This window comes from Strix uralensis, chromosome Z, assembly GCF_047716275.1.
Source record: "Strix uralensis isolate ZFMK-TIS-50842 chromosome Z, bStrUra1, whole genome shotgun sequence".
Classification (NCBI taxonomy): domain Eukaryota; kingdom Metazoa; phylum Chordata; class Aves; order Strigiformes; family Strigidae; genus Strix; species Strix uralensis.
Genome location: NC_134012.1, coordinates 72,816,084 through 72,838,321, shown reverse-complemented (window position 1 = coordinate 72,838,321; position 22,238 = coordinate 72,816,084). Strand labels below are relative to the sequence as shown.

The window sequence follows — 22,238 nt, the reverse complement described above, 5'->3', positions numbered from 1 at the left end:
CTGTTAAATGTACCTGAACTACTTAAATTGGGTTCTTTAATTGATTTCAAAATCGTCACTAAAGATTCCAAGGATTATGGGTATACTATTTAAATATATCCTGTTATCAGTAAGGAAGATGCTATCCCAAGTGATAAATAATAAAGTGTCACTGTTGACATCTTGAACACTTCCCCCTTTCTGCATCACCCTTTCCACACACACACACACCCCCACCCGCCCCCCCAGGTTAGATACAACTACAATACAACTTCAAACTCTGGACGTTATTGACCTTTGGCCCTATGAGTAGCTCACAGATTTCTTGCAGCTTTCCAGTAGCAGTGGAGGAACTATTGTTGAAGGAATTCTCCTGGACCAAGAAAGATCCGGGCAGGCAGATTTATCAGATAATTCTGATTTTTACCTTGTTATTAGAATATGCTAAATGTAAGGATTCTGTGCTGTTCCATCCCCCTATTTAGAGCAGCTGTAGGGGACAGAAATGTTCATGGTTGGTTGAACTCTTGCTACAGTTTCTGCAACTGTCTAGCCAAGTGAAGTGCTACACAATTAAACTGTGTAACCTGAGATGTCTTTAAAAGGAGTTTGCATCTCCTTAAGACATTACTGAATTCAGACTGTGTAAAAACAAAGGTGAATTCTGCCAAGTAGGCTTATAGTCAGTATGAAAGTGAGCTTGTCCTAAGATCTTCACATACTTGCTATTGTATCTTTTTGAAAGCTTGTTATATTTCTATTAAACATCCAAATGCCATAATTTTTGTGTATTGAACTGGGAGCTATCTTAAGGTACTGACTGACATAAGAAGCTGAGCAGTGCTTAGTCATCTCGTTTGGCTTTGGTTTAGAGCTCACTACATAAATGAACAAGTTGGATCCTATCAAAAATACAAGGTTCCCAAGGTGAGAAGTAGTTAACAGGGCAAACAACCATTCCCAGAGGTCTTGCACAGCTTCTCCTTTGTGTTTATTGCAGATTCTGTATTAAATCTTCCTTCTGTTCTTCATGTTGGAAGACTAATGCTTTGAACCTCCCTTCTTATGCACAGGTTCTGAGTCCTTGAGCAGAGGATGGAAAACCAAACCATTCTGTAAAAATACGTGGGTGTTATTTCTGTAGTGTTTTTAACTACTTGAGCTAATTTAGTCCAAATCTTACTTTCCCTCATCAGCCAGTAATATAAAACATATAGTGCGTGTGTTCATGTTCTGATAATGCTGTTCCTCTACTTCATAAGAACAGATATATTTCTGTAAGAATTTTGTTTTTTAATAAAGCACCACCATATTTTTCATAAAACATGTTTCCTATGATGTATTCATAAAACGCAGCCACCTCATATACAGTATGATCAGTAAGCTTGTTTAGTGTTGTAGTCAAATCCCAAAGTTGGGTTTCCAATCAAGCTTTTTGTAATATAATTTTTTGATTTCCAGTTTATAGTTCATATAAACATGCAGTTTAATTATTTGGTCTTATAACAGTCAGAAATTCCAAATAGGGTCTTTTCTGCAGTAATTGGCGTATGAGGCTTAATTTTTGAAACCCAAACATTTCAGATGTCACTACAACTGGAAATGCAGGTTCCTGAGGATTTGATAAGAGTTTGAGTGTTGTAAATATAAGATGTAGTATTATTTTAATTCTGCCATTTCTGTAACTTTGTTTATGTCCTCTTGAATTTTTCATACGAAAATGAAAAGGTTAAAATACTTATGAAGACTTCAAAGAATAATGGTACTTTTAGTACTTGACTCTCTTGTGTGACACTACTGCTATGATGAAAATTTTCAACATATGTATTCCACAGCTATGCTTGGAATATGCACATAGTATTAAATTTAAAAGAATTGATTTGTTTAGACCTATAGAGAAACTCAAATATTTCTCTGTAGGCGTTAGTCTAAGTGACCATAGTTGAAATTCTGTGCATGTTTGTCCATACATATAAGACATCAGTTACACATGTGTCAGTCCAGCACTCTGGCCAGGTTCTTTTAGATACTGCAGACAAGGAGTGTTCAATATTTTGATACCAATTGAAGACATTTGACATTACATGGGATTCGGATTTAGCAGAGCAATATACAGAAACTGCAAGACAGTTGTAATATAGCAATTACACTATACAGTGGCTATCACAGTGGCCTGTTGATGGTGTGAGCCACCTCACTGTCTTTTGTCCTGAGCCCTATAAAAACCCACATGGCTGGCTCATGATGGACCAGGCTTCTCTGTGCTGTAGCACCCAGGAGACTGTCCTGACCTACAGGCTCAGGTCTATCCACCATGTCTGAGATGACAGATTTCAGCATGGTGATTTGTAGTTCTTGAGTATTCTCCCACCACCATCTCCCTTGCCTGACCCCCATCCCTCCCTGACAGCTGTCAGGGAGCTGCCTAGCACAGCCCCACAGCAAGTCTGCCAGTTGCAGTGCAGAGTTTGTAAGGGAACCCCCGGTCTTTAGTACTAAACCTTGAGCCCTCCTCCATGGTGAGGCCAACCTCATTTGCTCCTTTTCCCGAAACAGGTCAACCATTCTAGGGGTGTATCTCCTGGTTTAGCTGAAAATTTAGTTTGGAGATGAGTTAACTAACCCTAAAAAGATAAAATTCTTTTGAGAGGATGCATCTGGTGGTTGGTTGATTTTTATCATGGGAATAACGACTTTATAAAGATATGTTTTTTCCTGGATCATGTGAATAATCATCATGAGTGTTGTGGTTTAAACCTAGCTGGCAACAAAGTACCACACAGCCACCTGCTCACATTGCCCCCCCCACAGGAGGGATGTGGGGACAATTAGAAGGGTAAAAATGAGGAAAAAAAAAAAAACACATTATGGGTTGAGGTAAAAACAGTTTAAGAATTAAAAAGATATTATGATGATGATGGTAATAGTTTAAAAATGGTAAGAAAAAGAGAAAAGAAGTAAGAGAGGAAAATAAAACCCAAGACAGACAAGTGATGCCATTGAAAACAATTGCTTACCACCAACTGGCCAATGCCCAGCCAGTCCCCAGGCAGCAGCAGCACACACACCACACACATCCCACACCCCTGTTTTGTTGCTGAACATGGCATCATATGGTATGGAATATCCCTTTGGTCAGTTGGGGTCAACTGTGTCCCATCCCAACTTCTTGTGCACCCCCAGCCTTCTTGGTGGTGGGGTGGTGTGAGAAGCAGAAAGTCCTTGACTCTGTGTAAGCACTGCTCAGCAGTAATGAAAACATCAGTGTGTTATCAACACTGTTTTCAGGACAAATCCAAAACATAGTCCCATACAAGCTACTGTGAAGAAATTTAACTATCTCAGCCAAAACCAGTACAGTTAGGAAGACTGGGAGAATCATGATCAAGCCAGACATCTGGCCATTTATCATCCTCAGAATACATAGCAGCCATCACTTCAACAGTCTGTTTGATTTGACCTTAGTAAATGATCCCTACACATGGGCATTGGCTATGATCTGAGGCTGCTGTTTTCATTCTGAGAACTAACTTTGATTTTTCTGACTGTGCACATCACCTTTTATACATCATGTTATCTTTTGTAACTGTTTTTTCTGCATCTCTCTTCTGCTGACTTCTTCACTACTGCTCACAAGTAGCTTTCTAACAACCAGAACAAGCCCGCTTTCTCCATTCCTCTCTCCAACTTATTAGAAGCTTTCTTTTTTTCATATTCATCCCAAAATACCACTGGGATCAATGCAGTGTTCTTCTATCCACTTAGGATTTCTCTATTCCTCTTTTTCAGATTTATCAGCTAGTTTTTTTCCAGCCTTTGTTAGTACTCACAATGTTTTACACCCTGTAAACTGTAAGGGCCCTGTCTGCAGACAGTCTTTTCAATACCCTTCATTACTCACAGCGCAAGTCACGTCTTTTTAGGCTCTTATTCATGACTGAAGTGCTAAATCAGAATTCCCAGTATTGTTGAACTGTTAGTACATAACATTTACCTTGTCATGTCACAGACTGTTGTGGCCCTGATGCCAGTTAGTGTCAAGAGTTCACTGCTCTGTGACCAGGTTCTCTTACATATTGCACACGAGGAGGGTTTAATGTTTTAACACCTTTTTTTAAAAAAAGTTTTTTGACATTACACTGGTTTTTGATTTAGCAAAATCTTATAACCATAAAATCACCAGTACTTAGCAGAATATAGTAATTGCGGTATACAGTTGCATCTCAGTACACATGTGATTCTGTTTGCTGATCTCTAACATGCTTACTGTCACAGCACTGGGTGACCCTAGTTGCAAGGAAGGAATATATGAGTTGAAGCAGGTTCAAGCCTGTTGCTCTTCTCAAAGCTCTTTTTGTTCATTGTTTGTTTATGTGCTCTGTTAATGCTGAGATGTATATATACTTCCCCAGTGCTGGTCTGGCTAACTCGGGAAGATGTGTATTTGCACCCTTTTGATTAACTCCAGGATGAAAAGTTATACAGTCATTTTATTCACTTAACTGTTGTAGCTGATTGATCATCTGAACTGTTACAACCATTTTCCTAGAGCAAAGACTATACAGGTCCCTGTTGTGTTAAGTTCAGCTTTCTTATTAATAGTTATGGTCAGTCACTCCTTATGTTCACCCCTGAGCTTGCGTTTTGGGTTTGAGTGGCAAGGTTTTGGTAGCAGAGGAGCTACAGGGGCAGCTTCTCTGAGAAGCTGCTATAAGCTTCCCCCATGTCTGACTGCCGATGCCAGTCGGCTCCAGGATGGACCCACTTTTGGCCAAGGCTGATCCAACCAGTGATGGTGGTAGTGCCTCTGTGATAACATTTAAGAAGGGGAAAAAGTTGTTCCACAACAGTAATTGCAGCCAGAAGAGAAGAGTGAGAATACGTGAGAGAAACAACCCTGCAGACACCAAGGTCATTGAAGAAGGAGGGGGAAGAGGTGCTCTAGGCACCAGAGCAGAGATTCCCCTGCAGCACATGGGGAAGGCCATGGTGAGGCAGGTTGTCACCCTGCAGCCCGTGGGGGTCCATGGTGAAGCAGGTGCCCACCTGCAGCACGTGGAGGACCCCACACTGGAGCATGTGGATGCCCAAAGAAGGCTGTGACCCCATGGGAAGCCTGCATTGGAGTAGGCTTCTGGCAGGACCTGTGGCCCCATGGAGACAGAGGACCCCAGGCTGGAGCAGGTTTACGGGCAGGACTTGTGACCCCACTGGGGACCTATGCTGGAGCAGTTCATGGAGGACTGTCTCCTGTAAGAGGGGACCCCACACTGGAGCAGGGAAGAGTACGAGGCGTCCTTGCCTTGGGAGGAAGGAGTGGCAAAGACAACGTGTGATGAACTGACCACAACCCCTATTTCCCATCACCCTGTGCTGCTGGAGGGGAGGAGATGGAGAAATTGGGAGTAAAGTTGAGCTGAGAAGAAGGAAAGGATGAGGGAAGGTGTTTTTAACATGCGGTTTTATTTTCTGTTACCCTACTCTGATTGGTAATAAATTAAATTTGTTTTCCCCAAGTCAAGTGTTTTGTCTGTAATGGTAGTTGTTGAGTGACCCTGTCCTTGTCTCAACCCACAAGCCTTTCACGATACTTACTCTCCCCATCCAGCTGAAAAGGGAGAGTGGTAGAGTGGCTTTGGTGGGCACCTGGTGTCCAGCCAGGGTCAACACACCACGGCTTTATGAGCACGTAGCCTGTGACTGTCTCTGCAGAGCCTTCTCCCATTGTAGCAATTCACTGATCAGTCAAGTGTTTGGATTGTTTACATTTTGACATTCAAAAGGAAGACTTTTGTGTAAGATGGCTTTTTTGGCATTGTATACACACTTTATTTTTCAATAATTCAAACATCATTTATATTGTAGGTCATGCAGGAGTGTCTGCCAGCATGATGAAGAAAAGAACTTCCCACAAGTAAGTTGTTAATATTTTTACTAAAGTACAGCTCTCAGTAACTGGAAGTACTGTTCTAGAAATATATATTGTTCTACTCACTTTGTTCTTGAAAATCATGTGGAATAATATTCAATCTGTGTACATGTGTAGAGTCAGACTTCTAGTTCTTTCGGAAGGGTGGTAGGAAAGAATGGCCCACAAAGTTTTAAATGGTTTGACCATTAATATGGAATTATACTTGAATGCAATTTTGTAATTCTTTCTAGAATTCAGAGAGAAGGAGTTGCAAGCCAGAAGTTGGCCAAGTGTGCTGTGGGATCTGTTCTCTGGCACAGAGTTCATGTGTTGTCAGCAGGCCAATAAAAGTTGCAAAGCATGCTTACTGATAACTCAGTCTGGAAGTAATCTTAGAAATATCTAATCTTGTATTCACTACAACTATAGTTTTGAAAAGGATTTTTCACATTTCTAAAATAAAGAATATACTGAAATATTTCTGTAAGGAGGCTGCTGTCTATACATGTGTGGAGGATACCTGCTTATCCTACACATTCATGGCACATATTTTTCCCTCTACAACATTTTTAAATAGTAGCAGCTGAACATTGGTGAGTACCTGTGTGAAATAGAGGTAATGTTCTGGGCATAATTAGCGTCAAACAGCAAGATACCCTGTGTGACTACATCTGTGGTGGGAGAAATCTAAGCTGGGTAAGTGTGAAACTTACTGAAATGTTACAAGTTGTATTTTAAGTGTAAAGTCGTATAGTGGTGCATCAGTTGGAAGTAATTTGTTTGGTAGGTGTATTTTCCACAATTAACATAGTTAATCATTGCTAACAGTGTTAACTGTTTCCGAGAGACAACACCTGATGTAAAACTACGCTAACCCCTTCTACCAGCTCATCGTTATCCATTCTTGTCTATCTTCATAGAAGGCAAAGAGAAACATTTATTTGTCTAGAGGCAGGTAGAGTTGGTTAAAACTTAATTTTTCTTGTTCTCTTTCAACCGCTCAGAGAAAGGAGTGTATGATGGGAAGACTATCAGAGGTGGGTTGCCTTTTGTACTTGAGGGTGGCTAGATTTGTCTTTATTGTTGTGTTGATAATACACTTACTTAAATACCTAAATAGGCTGTAAATCTGTTAGCATAAAGGCTTTTATGGGGCATAGAAAGTTTTGATCCTAAGTGACATGGTTTTGAGGCATTTAACTCAAGCATCCAGCTTAGTTTTATGTTAATTTAGCCTAGTTTATTAATTATTTAGTAAAGGCTTTTTTGTACCAAATCAAGATGATTTCCTCGTGTGCTGCTCACTGATTTGTCTGAGAATGAGGCCAAGTAGTAAAGAATTATTCATATTTGTAGTTTACTATAAATGAGTATAATAAGAATGATCACGTAATAATATAAGCTTATATTACTCTGAGCCGTTACAGTAGACCATGAGCTAGTAATGTATACTTAGTCACTGATTTAGTTATTTAGTTACTCCTCATTTAGAGAAAAAGAGGAACAACACTACTGGCACTCAGAAGTCCATCAAGGAGATTTTAAACTAGCTTCAGAAGGGTTTGTGGCAGAGGAAGAAGCCAAGAGGATGGAACAGGGCATGGCTCAGTAATTGAGTGATAGAACGAGCAGTGTGGATAGGTCTTTACTAAATGGTAGTTAACTCTTGAGCCTTTCAGAAATGGTTCCTGTGGTTATAGGGCAGTTTTTCCAAGTGCTCTGTCAATGCGTAGTGGGTATCTCTGCCAATATGAAGCTGACCTCACTGGCATCAGATCAGTCAGTAATCTCCCAGATCTCGTTCTTTCTACCCTTGGTGCATAAGGAGAGAGTACAAGAAATAGTATAAAACAATCCTTTCTTCATAAGCTCTTCAGATTTCTTGTAGTTGACAATTCAAGGACTTTGAGGTGCAGGTTATATGTGCAATGTAAGTGAACTTAAACATTTTGAAATTCTCATCCCACTTTAAGCTAACTTGTAATCTTAGTTCCTGCAGCATCTGAAGATGAAATTCACAACTGAATGGTGGCTTTTGAAGGGAGTACAGAAAGTACTTTCAAACTTTTGTCTCAACTAATGTGCCTCATAGTCTGAATGTTGTGAAAAGTAGTTAATAACAATTCTCGCATCACCATTCTAATATTAATGACAATCTGTAATAAGTTTTTGGTCCTGTTTTTAATAACTTTTCTGCTTAGCACCATGAAAGACTTGAAATTGTACTGACCATTGCTGCTGTACTGCATTTATACTTATTTTATAGTTTTCCTTCCTGTTTTTTCAGTTTATCTTCTTTCCACATCTGAGGGGTATGGTTTTCTTTCATCCTTCTATTTTTTTCCTTAGTTCTACCCTGTGGTGTTTTTCTGAGATTATATGATCAGGAAAAAAAAAAAAAACAACAAAACAAACAACAACCAAACCAAAATGGATAACTTTACTTGATAGGTTATTGCAAATTGCCATTCTTGTTTTTATAAGTGCAACCCTGAAGTAATGGTTCATTTTTCTGCTGCTAGTCCTGTGCAGTTCTGCACTACATTGGTTTCCCTGGTAGCAGCTGCCAAATAAAAGTTTGTGTGAGAACCATATAAATACAGCTTTAAAATCTGGGAAGATTTTTGTCTGTGTAGTCTTTAGAAAGTTTCTAAAGTAACTGGTTCTGATAATGAAACCTTTTCACATAGCTAGGTCTTACTTTCCAGCTTAGTGCCTTCAAGATAAGGAAGAGCATCTGAAACTTGTGGGAATTAAAGGGCCGTTTACAACGAAGATGTGTCTGATGTGTCAAGAGCTATTTTCAGGACTTGCTATTTTCTGTTTTTCCTGGCTCCATGTTTTACATGTCTAGAAAAATTGTTATCCAGTCTTCAGGAGCAAATCTTTGTGGAATTTTAAAGATAGTTCTAATGAAACAGAAGGTAAAAATTGTGTTGGGCCTTCTGGATATAGCATCATAGAAAGTTATGTACATTTGTATTACTTAGTATATCACAGAAATAACACACTGTTGAGGAGAGGAGAGGTTTGAGTTGATTACTTAGTTATCTTGCATGGATGTATATTCATAGCTATTATTTATTGATAGTTAGAAACCTATGCTTGCTTTCTTACCACATGTTCAGATGCAAGAAGTAGTATGTTTTCTCTGATAATTTACTAGTTTGAAAATCTCATTTCTTACAGTATGAACCACTGCAAATGAGAGTGAATGGCTGTTCAGTAGTACAGCCTTCAAACAAAAATTTGAACTGCAGGTACACTTGGTGGGTACTTGACTTGTAATTAGATTTGTAATGCTTTTTGCTCTCTGAGGCATTTTAAAGGTAGTTACCAGTTTGAACTTAGTTATGTAGACTTTTTCCATCATATTCTCTAAAATGAGTGCAAAGCTTTTCACTTAATTGTTCCAGATTAAACATTGAAGTGAAATATGCTTTATAGGCAGAAAGTGAAAATGACTGTGAGGTTGAACATGAATAGTATGTTTTTTACCTTTTTCAACAATGAGATGATCAGCAGCGTAGGCAAACTGCTTAAAACTGGCATTGTTTTATCTGTTTTAACTTTTTATCTTCAATTGGTTTAATTCTGCTTTAGAATGAAACTATGATACATTAGAACTAAATAAATGAATTCCATGCAAAACAAACTCATTTTTATTGCGCTGAGAACCAGATCTCTGATCTCATTTTGTAACAGTAAACTATTACTGAGGCTGTTACAATTAAAATGTATATATATACTTGAGCAAGAATTAGAATTTGAAAATGTGTTCTAGTTTCTGCATAAAATTAGAACCAGCTTTGTGGGAGAGTGTCTCTTAACTGGAGGAGTTTGGAGTTCCTATATCTGTACATTCTAAGTTAGGAATACCAAAAATGCAGTTTGGTCTTGCTGAAAAGCTCAAATGATAACAAAAGTGAAATTTGACAAAACCTCCTGCTAAGATCTTCATGGTGAATGAAAGTCTGGAGGTGGGACAAGCTGCTGAAGGAATTGTACATCTTGTTTTTAATAGTTGTGATTACATCTTAAGCATTAAGCATTATAGTGTCATGTAGTGAGCGCATTATTCTGAAAGACTGCTTCCAGGGTTTCCGTGGTATGATTGTTATTTGTCTTTTTTGGATCATACAGGAACTTCTCTGAGAGCATTCATTGTTCCTGGAGACATTTCTCTTTGATCACTGTCTCTTATCTAAAGAGGAGTATTGTTTTTTGCAACTGATACTCTCTTTTAGGTGTTGCTTTTAAGGATGCTAGTTGTGTGCATATTTTACAGCCATTTCAATGAAGCATGCTATAAGTAGTAACCCAAAAATTTATTTCACAACTAGTTGACATCCGTGAGGATTTCAATCAGACAAACCTCTAAATAATCTTTTTAGGACTAAACACGTGCATTGTAACATGCTAAAATAGACACAATATTAATTTCTTAGCACCAATATACGGCCATAATGTTCCTTAGTTTCTTCTTCCCTTTGTATGCAAAATTGTCAATTCACATTTTTAATAACCAGGTAGAACAAAACTTTCAGTGCATAATGCTTTCAGTGATTTGAAACTGTCAAATAGCTTACATGACTGTTGATCAGAACAGCAACTGTTACTAACCAAAGGGAATTTCCACGCAACTTTAATGAAAATACAGAAAGGACAAAAAAGTATATTTAATCTATTTTCCACCTATAGATTATCCCTTCCACCTACAGAGTATCCCTTCTATTGCCATTACCATTACATATCATTTTTCTTTTGCTATACTAAAAAGGAATGCTAGAGAAGTGTTGTTGCTACCATGTGTCTTTGAAAATGCTTGGAGTCAAAAATACCTGTAAATGGAGAAGGAAGCTAAATTTCCATCAGGTGAAAACACAAGTTAGGGAAAAAAAATGCCTTGGAAGAATTGTAGTCAGCGACTGGTAATGTTTCCACTGAGTACTTCCTCCTGGGACAGGAGTTGTGTTTACTGTTCTGCAGAGAGCAACAAGGAAGTAAAGTTATAATACTGCCAGGTAACCTTGTGCTTAGAGACCTGATCAGGTGAGTTTTGCTTTTAATATTCAGTGTAGTAAGGGCTAAAATAGTTCTTTTGGCTTAAGCAAACCAGTTTTAGAAATGCCTATTTGGAAACCGATCTTATAAAGAACATCAAAAATGTTTCACTACTTCTCAGTGTGTTTTTCTTTTTTCCAACGCAGTGTAATATGCTTTATACCCTAATTTGACTAAGGTGCACTAAGCTATGAAATATATTGCCATCTTAAAGTGTACAGCTCTTGTCTAGTGTAGAATTTGGAATATGTATGTACCTGTTTAATATTATGTTTGTATCCGTGTACAGAAAGCATAGAAACAATGTGGGACCAAGCAAACCTATTTCTCAGCCACGAAGAAATATTGTAGGCTGCAGAATACAGCATGGATGGAAAGAAGGGAGTGGACCTGTAACACAATGGAAGGGCACAGTTCTTGATCAAGTTCCTGTAAACCCCTCTCTCTATCTTATAAAGTATGATGGATTTGACTGTGTGTATGGACTAGAACTGCACAAAGATGAAAGAGTTTCAGCACTTGAAGTTCTTCCAGACAGAGTTGGTAAGTGTTTTGGGTTTTTTCTCATTAATTCACATACATATAAGCTGACATGTACTATTAAATGTTCTCCACTAATCTGTCCAGACTTCCTCTAAGATAACATCCGACCACTTCAATGTTACTAGTCAATTTCATTTTTGTCACACAGCAGGTAATCTAAATGCTCTTAAATTTTCTTGATTCCACAAACATTTCATGATACCAGTTGGTGCAGTGCTGTCTTCTGTCTTTAAATAGTGTGCAGTACATTCTGCAGTTTTTGTTTAGAGTCTTATCCTTAAGAACCATATGTAAAGTTAACCTTGATATTTCTGTTAAAATTCAAACTCTAAGCCCTATTGGCTGTGTTGTCTGCTGTGTGTGTCTGACAGTAATAATGTTACATTTTTCCTCATGTACTTCCCCTAAAGTATTTTTAATAATGGGGAGAAAAGGCACTTTCTAAGTGAAATAACTTGATTAGTAACAAAGCTTTCTTGATTTTCAGAATTAGCCCGGAATTGTTAAACTGCAGGTTTTTCAAACTGTAGAGTTCAATATTTACCCAAGTAAATACTACTTTGGAAACAGAATAAACTGTGGCTTCCTCTGACTGCAAAGCAATTGCTAACAGTCTCTAGAGTGGTGTTAGGGGGAACCAAACCCCAGAGTTTCATTAATAACTATATAGAATTGATCTATAATTGGCCTCTCTTCCTTTTCTCCCCTGCCTGCCTCTCCCCATCCAGTGTCTACTTAGAATAGAAAGAGTCTTCACTGCTGTGGCCTCAATGGATCTCCCTTTACCTTGCATTATGACTAATCGTAGGGAGTACGATGATGTATTGTTATTTTAACAACATTCTGAAGTTCTGCAGTTCTTCAGTATTAAACTCTCTGGAATGGACAGTGTTTTGTATGTTAACTGACTAACTTCCAATCACTTGTTTATGAATAAGGGTAAAGATTATTTTTCACAAAGACATGTATCTGTGCTTTTGAATGAATTTATGAAATGCTGTAATTTCAGCTTCATCTCGGATTAGTGATGCCCACCTGGCAGACACAATGATTGGAAAAGCTGTGGAACATATGTTTGAAACAGAGGATGGCTCAAAAGATGAATGGAGGGGGATGGTTTTGGCTCGAGCTCCTATTATGAACACATGGTTTTATATTACCTATGAGAAAGATCCCGTCTTGTACATGTACCAACTCTTAGATGATTATAAAGAAGGTGACCTTCGCATTATGCCTGATTCAAGTAAGGCCAGTTACTGTTTTCTTCTGGAAAGTGGTAGCTTTTTATATTAATGTTTGGCTGTGTTTTATTTAAGGACAGGAGAGTTGACAAAGATCATGTTTGTTACTCCATTTAATCTTACTTTTTTTAACTATCATAACTAACAAAGGTTATTATAGCACAAAAAAAGGTCTGTGTTAACTGCTGAAATATTTTATCGGCAGTCACGTATGCAGGGAAAGCATTTTCCATAATCCTAATTCTGCTGAAAATATATACATACTACTGTGGAAGAGGGTATGCTTGGATTTCTTAATGGAAACTGACAAACCAGAAGTTTTCCACTGTTGTTTTCTTATAGAAGTATCACATCTCCTTGAGATGGCTCTTTATTTGTGTTTCTGAATCGGTTGTTGTGGGAGTAATATTTTCAGACCCACTAATATACTCAGTTTAATTTCATTGGGGTAGGTGTCTTCAGTGTGAAAAACTTTTGAGTAACTTATTGGGGGAAAGAAATACTAATCTTTTGAAAATTTGTTTTCTCTCACATGTTGCAACACACTAGCAAGAAAACTATTTCACCAGATTAGGAGGGATATTTTTCTCTCACTTCTTGAAGTGAAAGTCATCGGGACTTTCATACTAGTTTAGAAGGATTTTCAGAGAATCAATATTGTTCAAGTGATTTGGATAGCCAGTACAAAAAAGAGGGGAAAAAAAGCTTGTGAAGTACTTTGGTTTTATTTCTCCCATGTACCTAAAACACACTTCTCTGGAAGAGGCAATCTGGGCTTTAAAGAAAATTAATAATTGGTTAACTGTAGTGGTTGGTTACATAGTGCTTTACATAAGTATGAGTTATAATTAATTTGTTGAGTTTGAGTCTGTCTTGCTTCGGATCTAGTACTAACAGTCTGATGGCTAAATAAACATGTGGCACTTATTTGCATAATGTCTGTAGTAGCCGTCTGTGTTTAGATATTTTTTTCTCCCACTCCAACAAAAAAGCAACATGTCTGCTGCTTGTAAAGAGTGAGCCACAAATATTAATTGAAAAAAGTGACCTTCCTCTTCCTATAGAAATAAAGCAAGCTCTTTCAAATTTGGACCTTCAAACAATTTTTTGTCTTAACTATTAAAAAGGACTTGGAATGTATTGTAAGTCTGCTTTGCTTTCTTCAACTTTCAGGCGTGGGGGTAGGGAAAGACCTATGCTTTCTCTCCATTTAAGAACTAATTTGATTTTAGTGCACTTTTTCCTCTGTGCTCACCACAAGACAATCTACTACTTACCTGTTTCCAAAACATTTCTCAGTATTTGCTACCGTCTCTGAAACTGAATGCTTTCCAGTTCTTTTGAATTGTGTCCTTAAGTCAGTAATTGGATGTTCAGAGTAGTATTTTTCAAATCAGATTTTAAAATACCTGAAGTGTGTCTGTAAATCTGGGGAACTTGCCATAGTATTGTAACTAAAATTTTTAGGAAACTCTCTCTTCTCAAAGACAGGCTTTGCATATATGAGAAGACCAAAATTTAGATAATTCCTTTTAAGCTTTTTTTGGTCAGGGGAAAATGTATTGCTGGATCTGATACTAAAACTTTGTCAACACTTAGTAATTCCTTCCAAATGAAAATGTAAGAGTTTAACTTGCACCTTTGCCAAGGAAGACTCATCACATAAAACTGATATTAAGAGGATAATAACTATGAATGACAGTGTGTTTGTAGAGGAACTGAAACAAAAACTGAAAGAGAAACTTCTTAAGTTTGTGGAAGAATCTTAACTATAAGTAGAAGCCAATCTATTTATTCCCTGCTGGGGTTTTTTTGATTGTTTGGGAATTCTTTTACAACTCTTAGAACTGAAAAGAAAATGAGTGAAATCTGTAAGGGATTCTTAATGCAAACTTGGAACAAAGACATTAATTTAAAAGCTTAGGATTTCCAGAATAAAAGCCACATCAGGTGTGACCATTAAAAAAGTGCCTCACTGGAATACAAAACACAAGTTTATCTAAACTAGTCAACAAAAAGACAAGCTGAGAAAGGTATGGTTAGCTTCCAGTTCTCCAGTAAAGTGCTTTTTTACTTTTATCACATTTTTTCTGTGATTGGCTTATAACCAACCCCTTGGCAGTTGGCATGTTACAAATCACAACTTTTTGTATCCAAAGTTAGCATAGGCATCATCTAAAATCTATTTCTTGCTAGGTATTGCTAGACAGGAAAATAATATGGTTAGCCTTTACCAACAGCATTATTCCGATATGGAGTCAAAAGCCCCTTTTAATAAGGAGTTTACATTTACCAACAGTTCAGAAGAGATGTTTTTGTTGCAGTGGCATGCATGCACTGAAACTTTGAATAATGTGTGTAGAAAGAAGTTTAGTTTGGCTGCCTTTCTGCTAAGGACACCCAGTGCCTTTTTCTGCTGGTGGCTTAAATTCAATTATCCACAGACACTTTCTATAACTTGTGCATAAACCTTCATGTCAAAAGATTTACTTCTCTTACAAATCAAAGTGCAATTTTCATCATAATACTGAAAGACAGTATTACTTGAAAATTTTTCGGCAACTGTACTTTCTAGAAGCATGGCAATCATTAGGTGCTTGTCTGAACAAAACTTTCTACATACTCTGTATTTAAAACTTCTGATTGTTTCATATGAGTTTTAAAGAAAGACTCTGCAGTTGTCTTCCATATTGAAAAATTCCGTTATTGTCTACTGAAATACACTGGTTTTGTGTTACAGATGATTCACCTCCTGCAGAACGGGAACCAGGTGAAGTTGTGGACAGCCTGGTAGGCAAACAAGTGGAATATGCCAAAGAAGATGGCTCAAAAAGGACTGGCATGGTCATTCATCAAGTTGAAGCCAAACCATCTGTCTATTTCATCAAGTTTGATGATGATTTCCATATTTATGTCTACGATTTGGTGAAGACATCCTAGACGTCATCGTGAACTTTTGCCAAATTTGTGGAACTATTAAATGTAAAATTTGTAGACACAAAGACTTGACTGCTTTCCAGTTTAATGAAAGCTTAAATGTCCCTGCGAACCCACAATCTCTGCCAGCAAAACTGTTTTGTTCTGAATAATACAAACAAACGTGACACATTTTGTGTAAGAGAACTCCTTTTCTTGAAGGAAGTCAATATATTTGGGCAGGAGGGAGTTAAAAGCAAAGAACAGCTGCAAATTCAAGCTGTGTAAAGTTGATCTAGTATTGTAATCATTAATCTAAATTTTTTCATAGATTTTAACTTTTTCTTCAACCTTGCACTCACTTGTTCAACTGCCACATGCAAGTGTAGTTTGATATTTTGATATGCCTTCTTTTGTAACATTAAATTTAATTTCTTGGCTACTGGCAGTCCTTGTTTTCAGGGTTGGGACAGAGGTGACTTTTCTGAAAGGTTTAAACAGTTTGTGCAGCATTGAGGAGTGCCTAACCCAAATAACACCAACCTGCTGTGTTTCTACACTTCATTTCAAATTTAGCTTTTTAAGAACTTGCAGTACGTGGAAATACTTGTGCATTTTTACTAGTCACAGGGCAGTAGGATATCAAGTGTTTGACTTATGCACCTTTCAGTGAAAAGGCTTTAAACTATAAAAATATATTTAATCTGTATAGCCAGTTAATTAGAAATGCAGGTTAATGGCCCATATTTACAAGTTGTAGGAACCAGTAAAATACATGCAACAAGGCTGCCTTCAGTCCTAAATGTTGTAATTCTTTCTTTGTTATACACACTTCTCAGCAAAACCCAAGTGCTTGGTGCCACAACTTTAACAGTATATATGCTATTTCAGAAGATTTTAGACTACGCATTGGCAATCAGTAGTCTCTCATTTAATATCAAAACCTAGCAACCTGAATGTTTGTGTGTGGACTTAGAAGCCTAACAGTAGTTAATATTTTACATGGTAAATACAATCTCATGGCAGGGGGGTGGGTGGGGGTGTTCTTTTACACTGAAGACTTACTTTAGAGAAGGAGAAGAGTTTGTTGCCTTCTGCTCAGTCTGTTGCATTCCTTTGGTTTGTTTTGTCTTTAATCATTTTGGTTCAAGAAGGCATCTTCCCAATTTATTATTTTTCTGGCTTTTCCACATAAGGAGTGTCCGGACAAATCTACAGCTTAAACCTGTTGTTGCCTTTTGTGATGTACATTGTACTTGCTTTGAGGTATGCTGTTAACATGAATTTCATTCTATGAACACTAGAGTTCTGCATGCCAGTGGTGTACTATCTAATGGAAGCTATAGGCAGTCTCAGTGGTTCAGTCATCTGCATTACATTGTGGATGTAAATAGCAGCCCACAACAGCAAAATCCTTTCACAGTTTTAACCTTGCAGGATAGTTGTAAATGAAAATTAGCGGTTTTTAAGTGTGGAAGCTTTTAAAAGTATCAGAATTGCAACAACAATCAGCACAGCAACAAAATTGTCATGTTACACTAAAGCAGAGCTCTGCAAGTTTCAAAGAACTGTTTCATATAAATACAGTATGTGAAGAGAGTCAACACTGTTGATGGAAGGAACAAATACTCTGATATCAAACTGTATGCTATTAGTGGAAGGATGCAGGAGAGGTGCTGTTAATCAGAGATCAGAGGTCTGGGTTGACCTCTATTGTGGGTATTCTTGATATTGAAGACTCAGTGGTTTAAGCCCCTTTCTGTCCATTTTTTTGCCTAATTTCATATTTTAGCCTTAAGGCTTGTGCCTCATGCTGTTGAATGGTAATAAATACTCTCCATATAAATATGATACCTTAATTCTTTGTCCATTGCTACTATATTGCATTACGTCCAGTATTTCATCATGGGCAACCAAAGGCAGGCTATTGTCTTTCAGTGAATAGCTTCTCAATGCAGTCCTTAAGCACTAAGTACCTGAGTCGTAAATGTTCCTTGTGTTTTGAACAAAGTGAGCAGATTTGCAACACAGTGTTTTCATCATGCAGATCTGTTATGTGTTTTCTATTGACTCTTAAGAGTCCTGCATGTAAATCTCAAAGCTTGAGCCTGGCTCCATGAGCCCAAGTTGATATTTGTGGCACAAGAATGAGTGAGTGTATTGATTATACACAAGATACATGAATAATCTAGTACACTGAACTTTGGGCTATATATGTGAGGAATACAAGGTTTGTTTTGAAATATCTGAGGTTTAGGTCTACTGGAACATTTTTAGCATTAGGCTTGCATTTGTGGGTTTTCTGCAAGCCTCTTGAATACACCACGTATTCTGCCAATTAGAGTATAATCTATAAACTGTAAATTTTATGGTTGTTTTTAGATGTCCCCGTTGTCTGATGTGTGGGTATTTCTTTTCATCTTTTTTTCCTCTTTTTTTTTTTTTTTTTTTTTTTTGATAGCTTAAACCACCTTTTTGAGGCTTGAGACTAATTCCACTCCCTGCCCATCTGCTTTGGGCTTTGTTTTAGGCTCATGTTTCAGATCTGCATGCAGTGCTTGCGTTACCCTGGTAACTAAATGTTGGTTCCTTGTTCTAGGGGTTCAACATTACTTTCCAAAATCACATAGGACTTGTGATGGCACAAGCCATGGATCTTTGTATAAAAGTTATTTGCCTTTCACATTTACCTGCTCTAGTATTGTTGTATATTGTGTGTGTGCGTGTGTGTGATGTCAGGCTGCCATGTAAAACTTTTTAAAATTAAAAAAAACAAACCTTAAATGCAGACCATCCTTTTTTGCATGCTTAGAGGGTTAGAACATTCAATGTAACAAACTAAAGTTGCATGTTAAAATGTTTAGGTTTTTGTTTCGTTCTGTTTTTATTTTGTGTTCAGTTTTTTGTGAATTTGCTTATTGTGCTGTTTTAATGGTTGTTAGTAGGATTAAATGCACCGGTGAGACGAGCATAGTGCCAACAGAAGGTAATTTTCCAGTTGTATGTGTCATACAGCATTTGAAGGGACCATGTATTCTGTTAAAGAAAAAATAAAACTGCAGTTGATTAGCAAAACACTACATTTTTCTTCTTTCTTTTAAGTGCCAAACCCTAAACTATGTTGGACTAGATTGTGGGGAAAACCCTTTTTATTGCAACAGATAGCAGCCTTCTTTAAATGAATGAATTAAAAATGGAGCTTTATCTTCAGATAGAATTGACTGGTTGCTTCAGGGAGAAGAATTACAGTAAAAACAGTTTCTGGTTCCTTGAAAATGCTGTGCTTTTTGTATTTTACATCATTAGTGCAATTTGGATGGTTCTTGGTATGTGTATAGTTCAAAGGTCTTCGTGTTCACATTTTAAAATTAGGTAATGACTTCATCTTTAGAGCTTGGTTTCATTATTTTTATTTTATTTTGAACAATGTAGACAGTTCCCTGTTCTCTGCATTTAGAAGTATAAACACTTTAAATCTGTTACTTAATTCTGTAAGTAATTTTTATAACTATGATGTAACTCTATCCTTAAAACATTTAAAATAAACCCTTTATGTGCAACTTATGACTGTAAATTTTGTTCTCATGAGCAAAATGTAGTGATGTGATTTCAGATGGTGAAGAAGCATTTTTTTCAGTTTTCTAATTAAAAAGGATTTATTGTTTTAATGCTGATCCATATATGCTGGTATAATACTTGCCCTATGAAATAAGTTTGCTTGCAAGGCCAAATACTTTTTTTTTTTTAATTATTCCAAGTAAGTATAAATGCTGATATGATGAAACTTGGCTAAGGTAAAGCGTACTGCTTAAATTGTATTTTACCAGAGAAAAACTCCGCTTCAGGAGTTAATGCAAGTCTGTGAAGGAGTCTCTATTACCAGAGCACACAAAATACTTCAGCAGTGGGGAACAGCAGAAGCATTTGGCACTGTTTAGGTGATACATTTGTCTGCTTTGAATTAATAAATTTCAAAACTCAATTAATGCACATTTTACTGATAATAAAAAAGCAAAGTTGATCCAAATTAGTGATGAGCAGAGAAGGTAACACCACCATGCTGCAGATTTTTTTAACTCTTGTAAATTGTTATGATTAATGCATGAAGACTTAATTATTTTATGTTGTTAAATTACTAAGGCAGACTTTCAATATTGAACAGATTTTCTTTATTCCTACCTCTTTTCTGATAGTAAAGGGATAAGTTACAGGGATACACCAAAATGCATTTTTTGGCACCCAGCTCATTACATGTATACTGAAGATCTTGGAGCATGCCAGCATGCAGTTGGGTTGAATACCCAAGCCGCTTCTGTTCCCTTAGTTCAGTGTCCTGTCTGCTATATCCTCTTGCCTGAGAGACTGGTCCCAGAGAAGATTTATATTGTGTACATCTGCTGATGAGGAAGAGTCTAAGACTTTGCCTTAGCAAGAGTATCCCATCCAGAAAGCAGATGTTAATCCATGTGACCTGGCTACTTTAAGTTATAGTTAAAAATAGATACACCAGCATTTTATGACTAATGCCTGAACCTGTTCTGTATTACAGCTGATAAACCAGCTTCAGTTTTGTAGCATCTCTTTCCTCTTCATTGAGGAAGGGGCCTTATAAAAACAAAGATATTTTTGTTCTCTATTACTGCAGTAATGAAACTGCCCCTGAAAGCTGGTTACTTAAGAGCTCATTTACAAGCAGCTCAAATGTCAGTGCTTTGAAGGCAGTAATGTCTCACAGATTTAGGAGGGCAGGTTTAGGAGTCCTACCCAGAGCTACAGCTTTGATACTACTGTACTCTTCACATCTGTCAGGTTCCCCCTTGGGCATATGAAGAGGTTATATTTTCAGAAAAAAAAATAGCTTCTCTCTGCTCAGTGAGTTACTTCTTTTGAAATTAATAGTTTTTTGAATATTCATGCTGTAAGCAGTTGAGCCACTGATGGTTTCAGTGGGCTCCATTGGTTTTCAGAACAGGTAAGCTTTAGTAAGGATATTTTGGAGGAGGTTGGGCTGCTGCAATTTAAGATCATTAAGGTCTAGAAGGAGAAGTAAGAATAGGTCAGGGAAACAACAGGTATGTTCCTTCATCCTCAAGCACAATACAAAAAGGTTGTCACTTTATTTTTTACTCTTAGAAGAGTTTTTTTTCAATCTAACTAGTTTCTTTTTCAGTAAGTTCCTGCCTTGGTGTGTTACATCACTTAGCTCTTTTCCCTGCCAATATCAATACCTTACCATTTTAATTCATTTCAGTATTGGCAGCCTGGAAAAGTTACCAGGCTATTACACACTTTTTTCAGGTTCTGCTCTTCCTATTCTAATAGTTTATTGCCCTGTGAATTCCTTGATTTCCAAATTCAGAGTGCGGAGCTGCATATGCACAATATACAGCTGTGTATGCACAACAGAAAGCAGCTGGGGGCTCAGCAGTGTAAGGTGGTGTCTACTTAACACTTCACTATTCTACTTAGATGTTAATTACAGATTTCCGCACGTTATTTTTCCAAAATCAGTTATGATTTGCATAACTTCTACACTTTGTAAATAGTTTTGCATTAAGTTAAAAAACCCATATACTTTGGCACTGGTTCCACTCACCCCACCCCCATGCAATTAATCCTTAAATTTACTTGCATTCAATACAATCTGACTTTTACAAGTCCTTTTTTAAACATTTTGATGCATTTTAGTGCCATGTTGTTCCTCAGGTCTCTGCACGAGACTGGTCTGTTCAAAGTTGACTTTGATAATGGACATCTGTGCATTTACTTTGATCCGAGCAAACTTATTACTTCTTAAGAATGACATGACATGAGAGGCATATTTTTGTTAATAAAATAACACAACTTTAAATGCACAGTCATGATAAAGTGATTTCATATAAACAGCTGCTATTTTTGGAAGGGAGAGGACTGTTGTTTTTTTTTTTTTCTTATATTTGTATGAAAGGTGGCTCAGTGACAGGACAGCTACCTTTAAGTATGAGAAAGGAAAGTTAGGGTCCGTACACATTTCACTCAACTGGATTTTGGGCTGATGATTTTTAGTTCTGCTGCACTAACTAGCTACACATGGTATTATATTCACCTTTGAACTGGACTGGGGGATGACTTCTTAAATCATCTTCACAAAGACTTCTTTCTTTTACCACTGGAGTCTTGCACTGGGAACACTGGTTGTCATGCTTTCCACAAAAGGTCTAATTAGTTTGATTTTACAACACTGTTTACTAACTCCTTGCCATTTTTAACTTAGAGAAGCAGACGTCTAATTTGAACTCTCATTAATTTAATGAATTAAAAAACTACCCTTTTAATCTTGTAAAAACAAAGCAACACTAATAGCAGAAGCATTAGAGAAGGAATCTGTAATGATTCAAAGGTCTATCCTCAAAAACGTGAAAAGGATAGCAACAGCAAGTTTTACAATTGACTTTTTGCTACATTACCACACATTTCATTATGGAAGGTTGAAACTGTGTCTTGCTGGGAATCCTCATTAATCTTTGGTTTTGTTCACTCATTCTGTTTCTGCCTTAGAAGGATATTCCTTCTGCCTGATACAAAACTCTCTACTATTGTTAGTG

At 37.2% G+C, this 22,238-nt stretch overlaps 1 protein-coding gene across 5 annotated transcripts in view; it reads left to right on the top strand.

Moving 5' to 3' along the window:
- Window positions 1-19,218, top strand: part of SPIN1 (spindlin 1) — a 67,828-nt gene extending 48,610 nt beyond the window's left edge. For 4 of the 5 annotated variants that reach the window (XM_074855152.1, XM_074855154.1, XM_074855153.1 and 1 more), the window contains exons 3-6: window positions 5,845-5,893; window positions 11,244-11,497; window positions 12,507-12,740; window positions 15,479-19,218. In XM_074855152.1, the coding sequence (XP_074711253.1) occupies window positions 5,845-5,893; window positions 11,244-11,497; window positions 12,507-12,740; window positions 15,479-15,678 (737 nt within the window). In that variant the 3' untranslated portion in view covers window positions 15,679-19,218. Of the gene's footprint in view, window positions 1-1,052; window positions 1,105-5,844; window positions 5,894-11,243; window positions 11,498-12,506; window positions 12,741-15,478 lie in introns of all 5 variants that reach the window. The other variant, XM_074855156.1, reaches the window with a different exon arrangement.
- The last annotated feature ends 3,020 nt before the right edge of the window (window positions 19,219-22,238 follow it).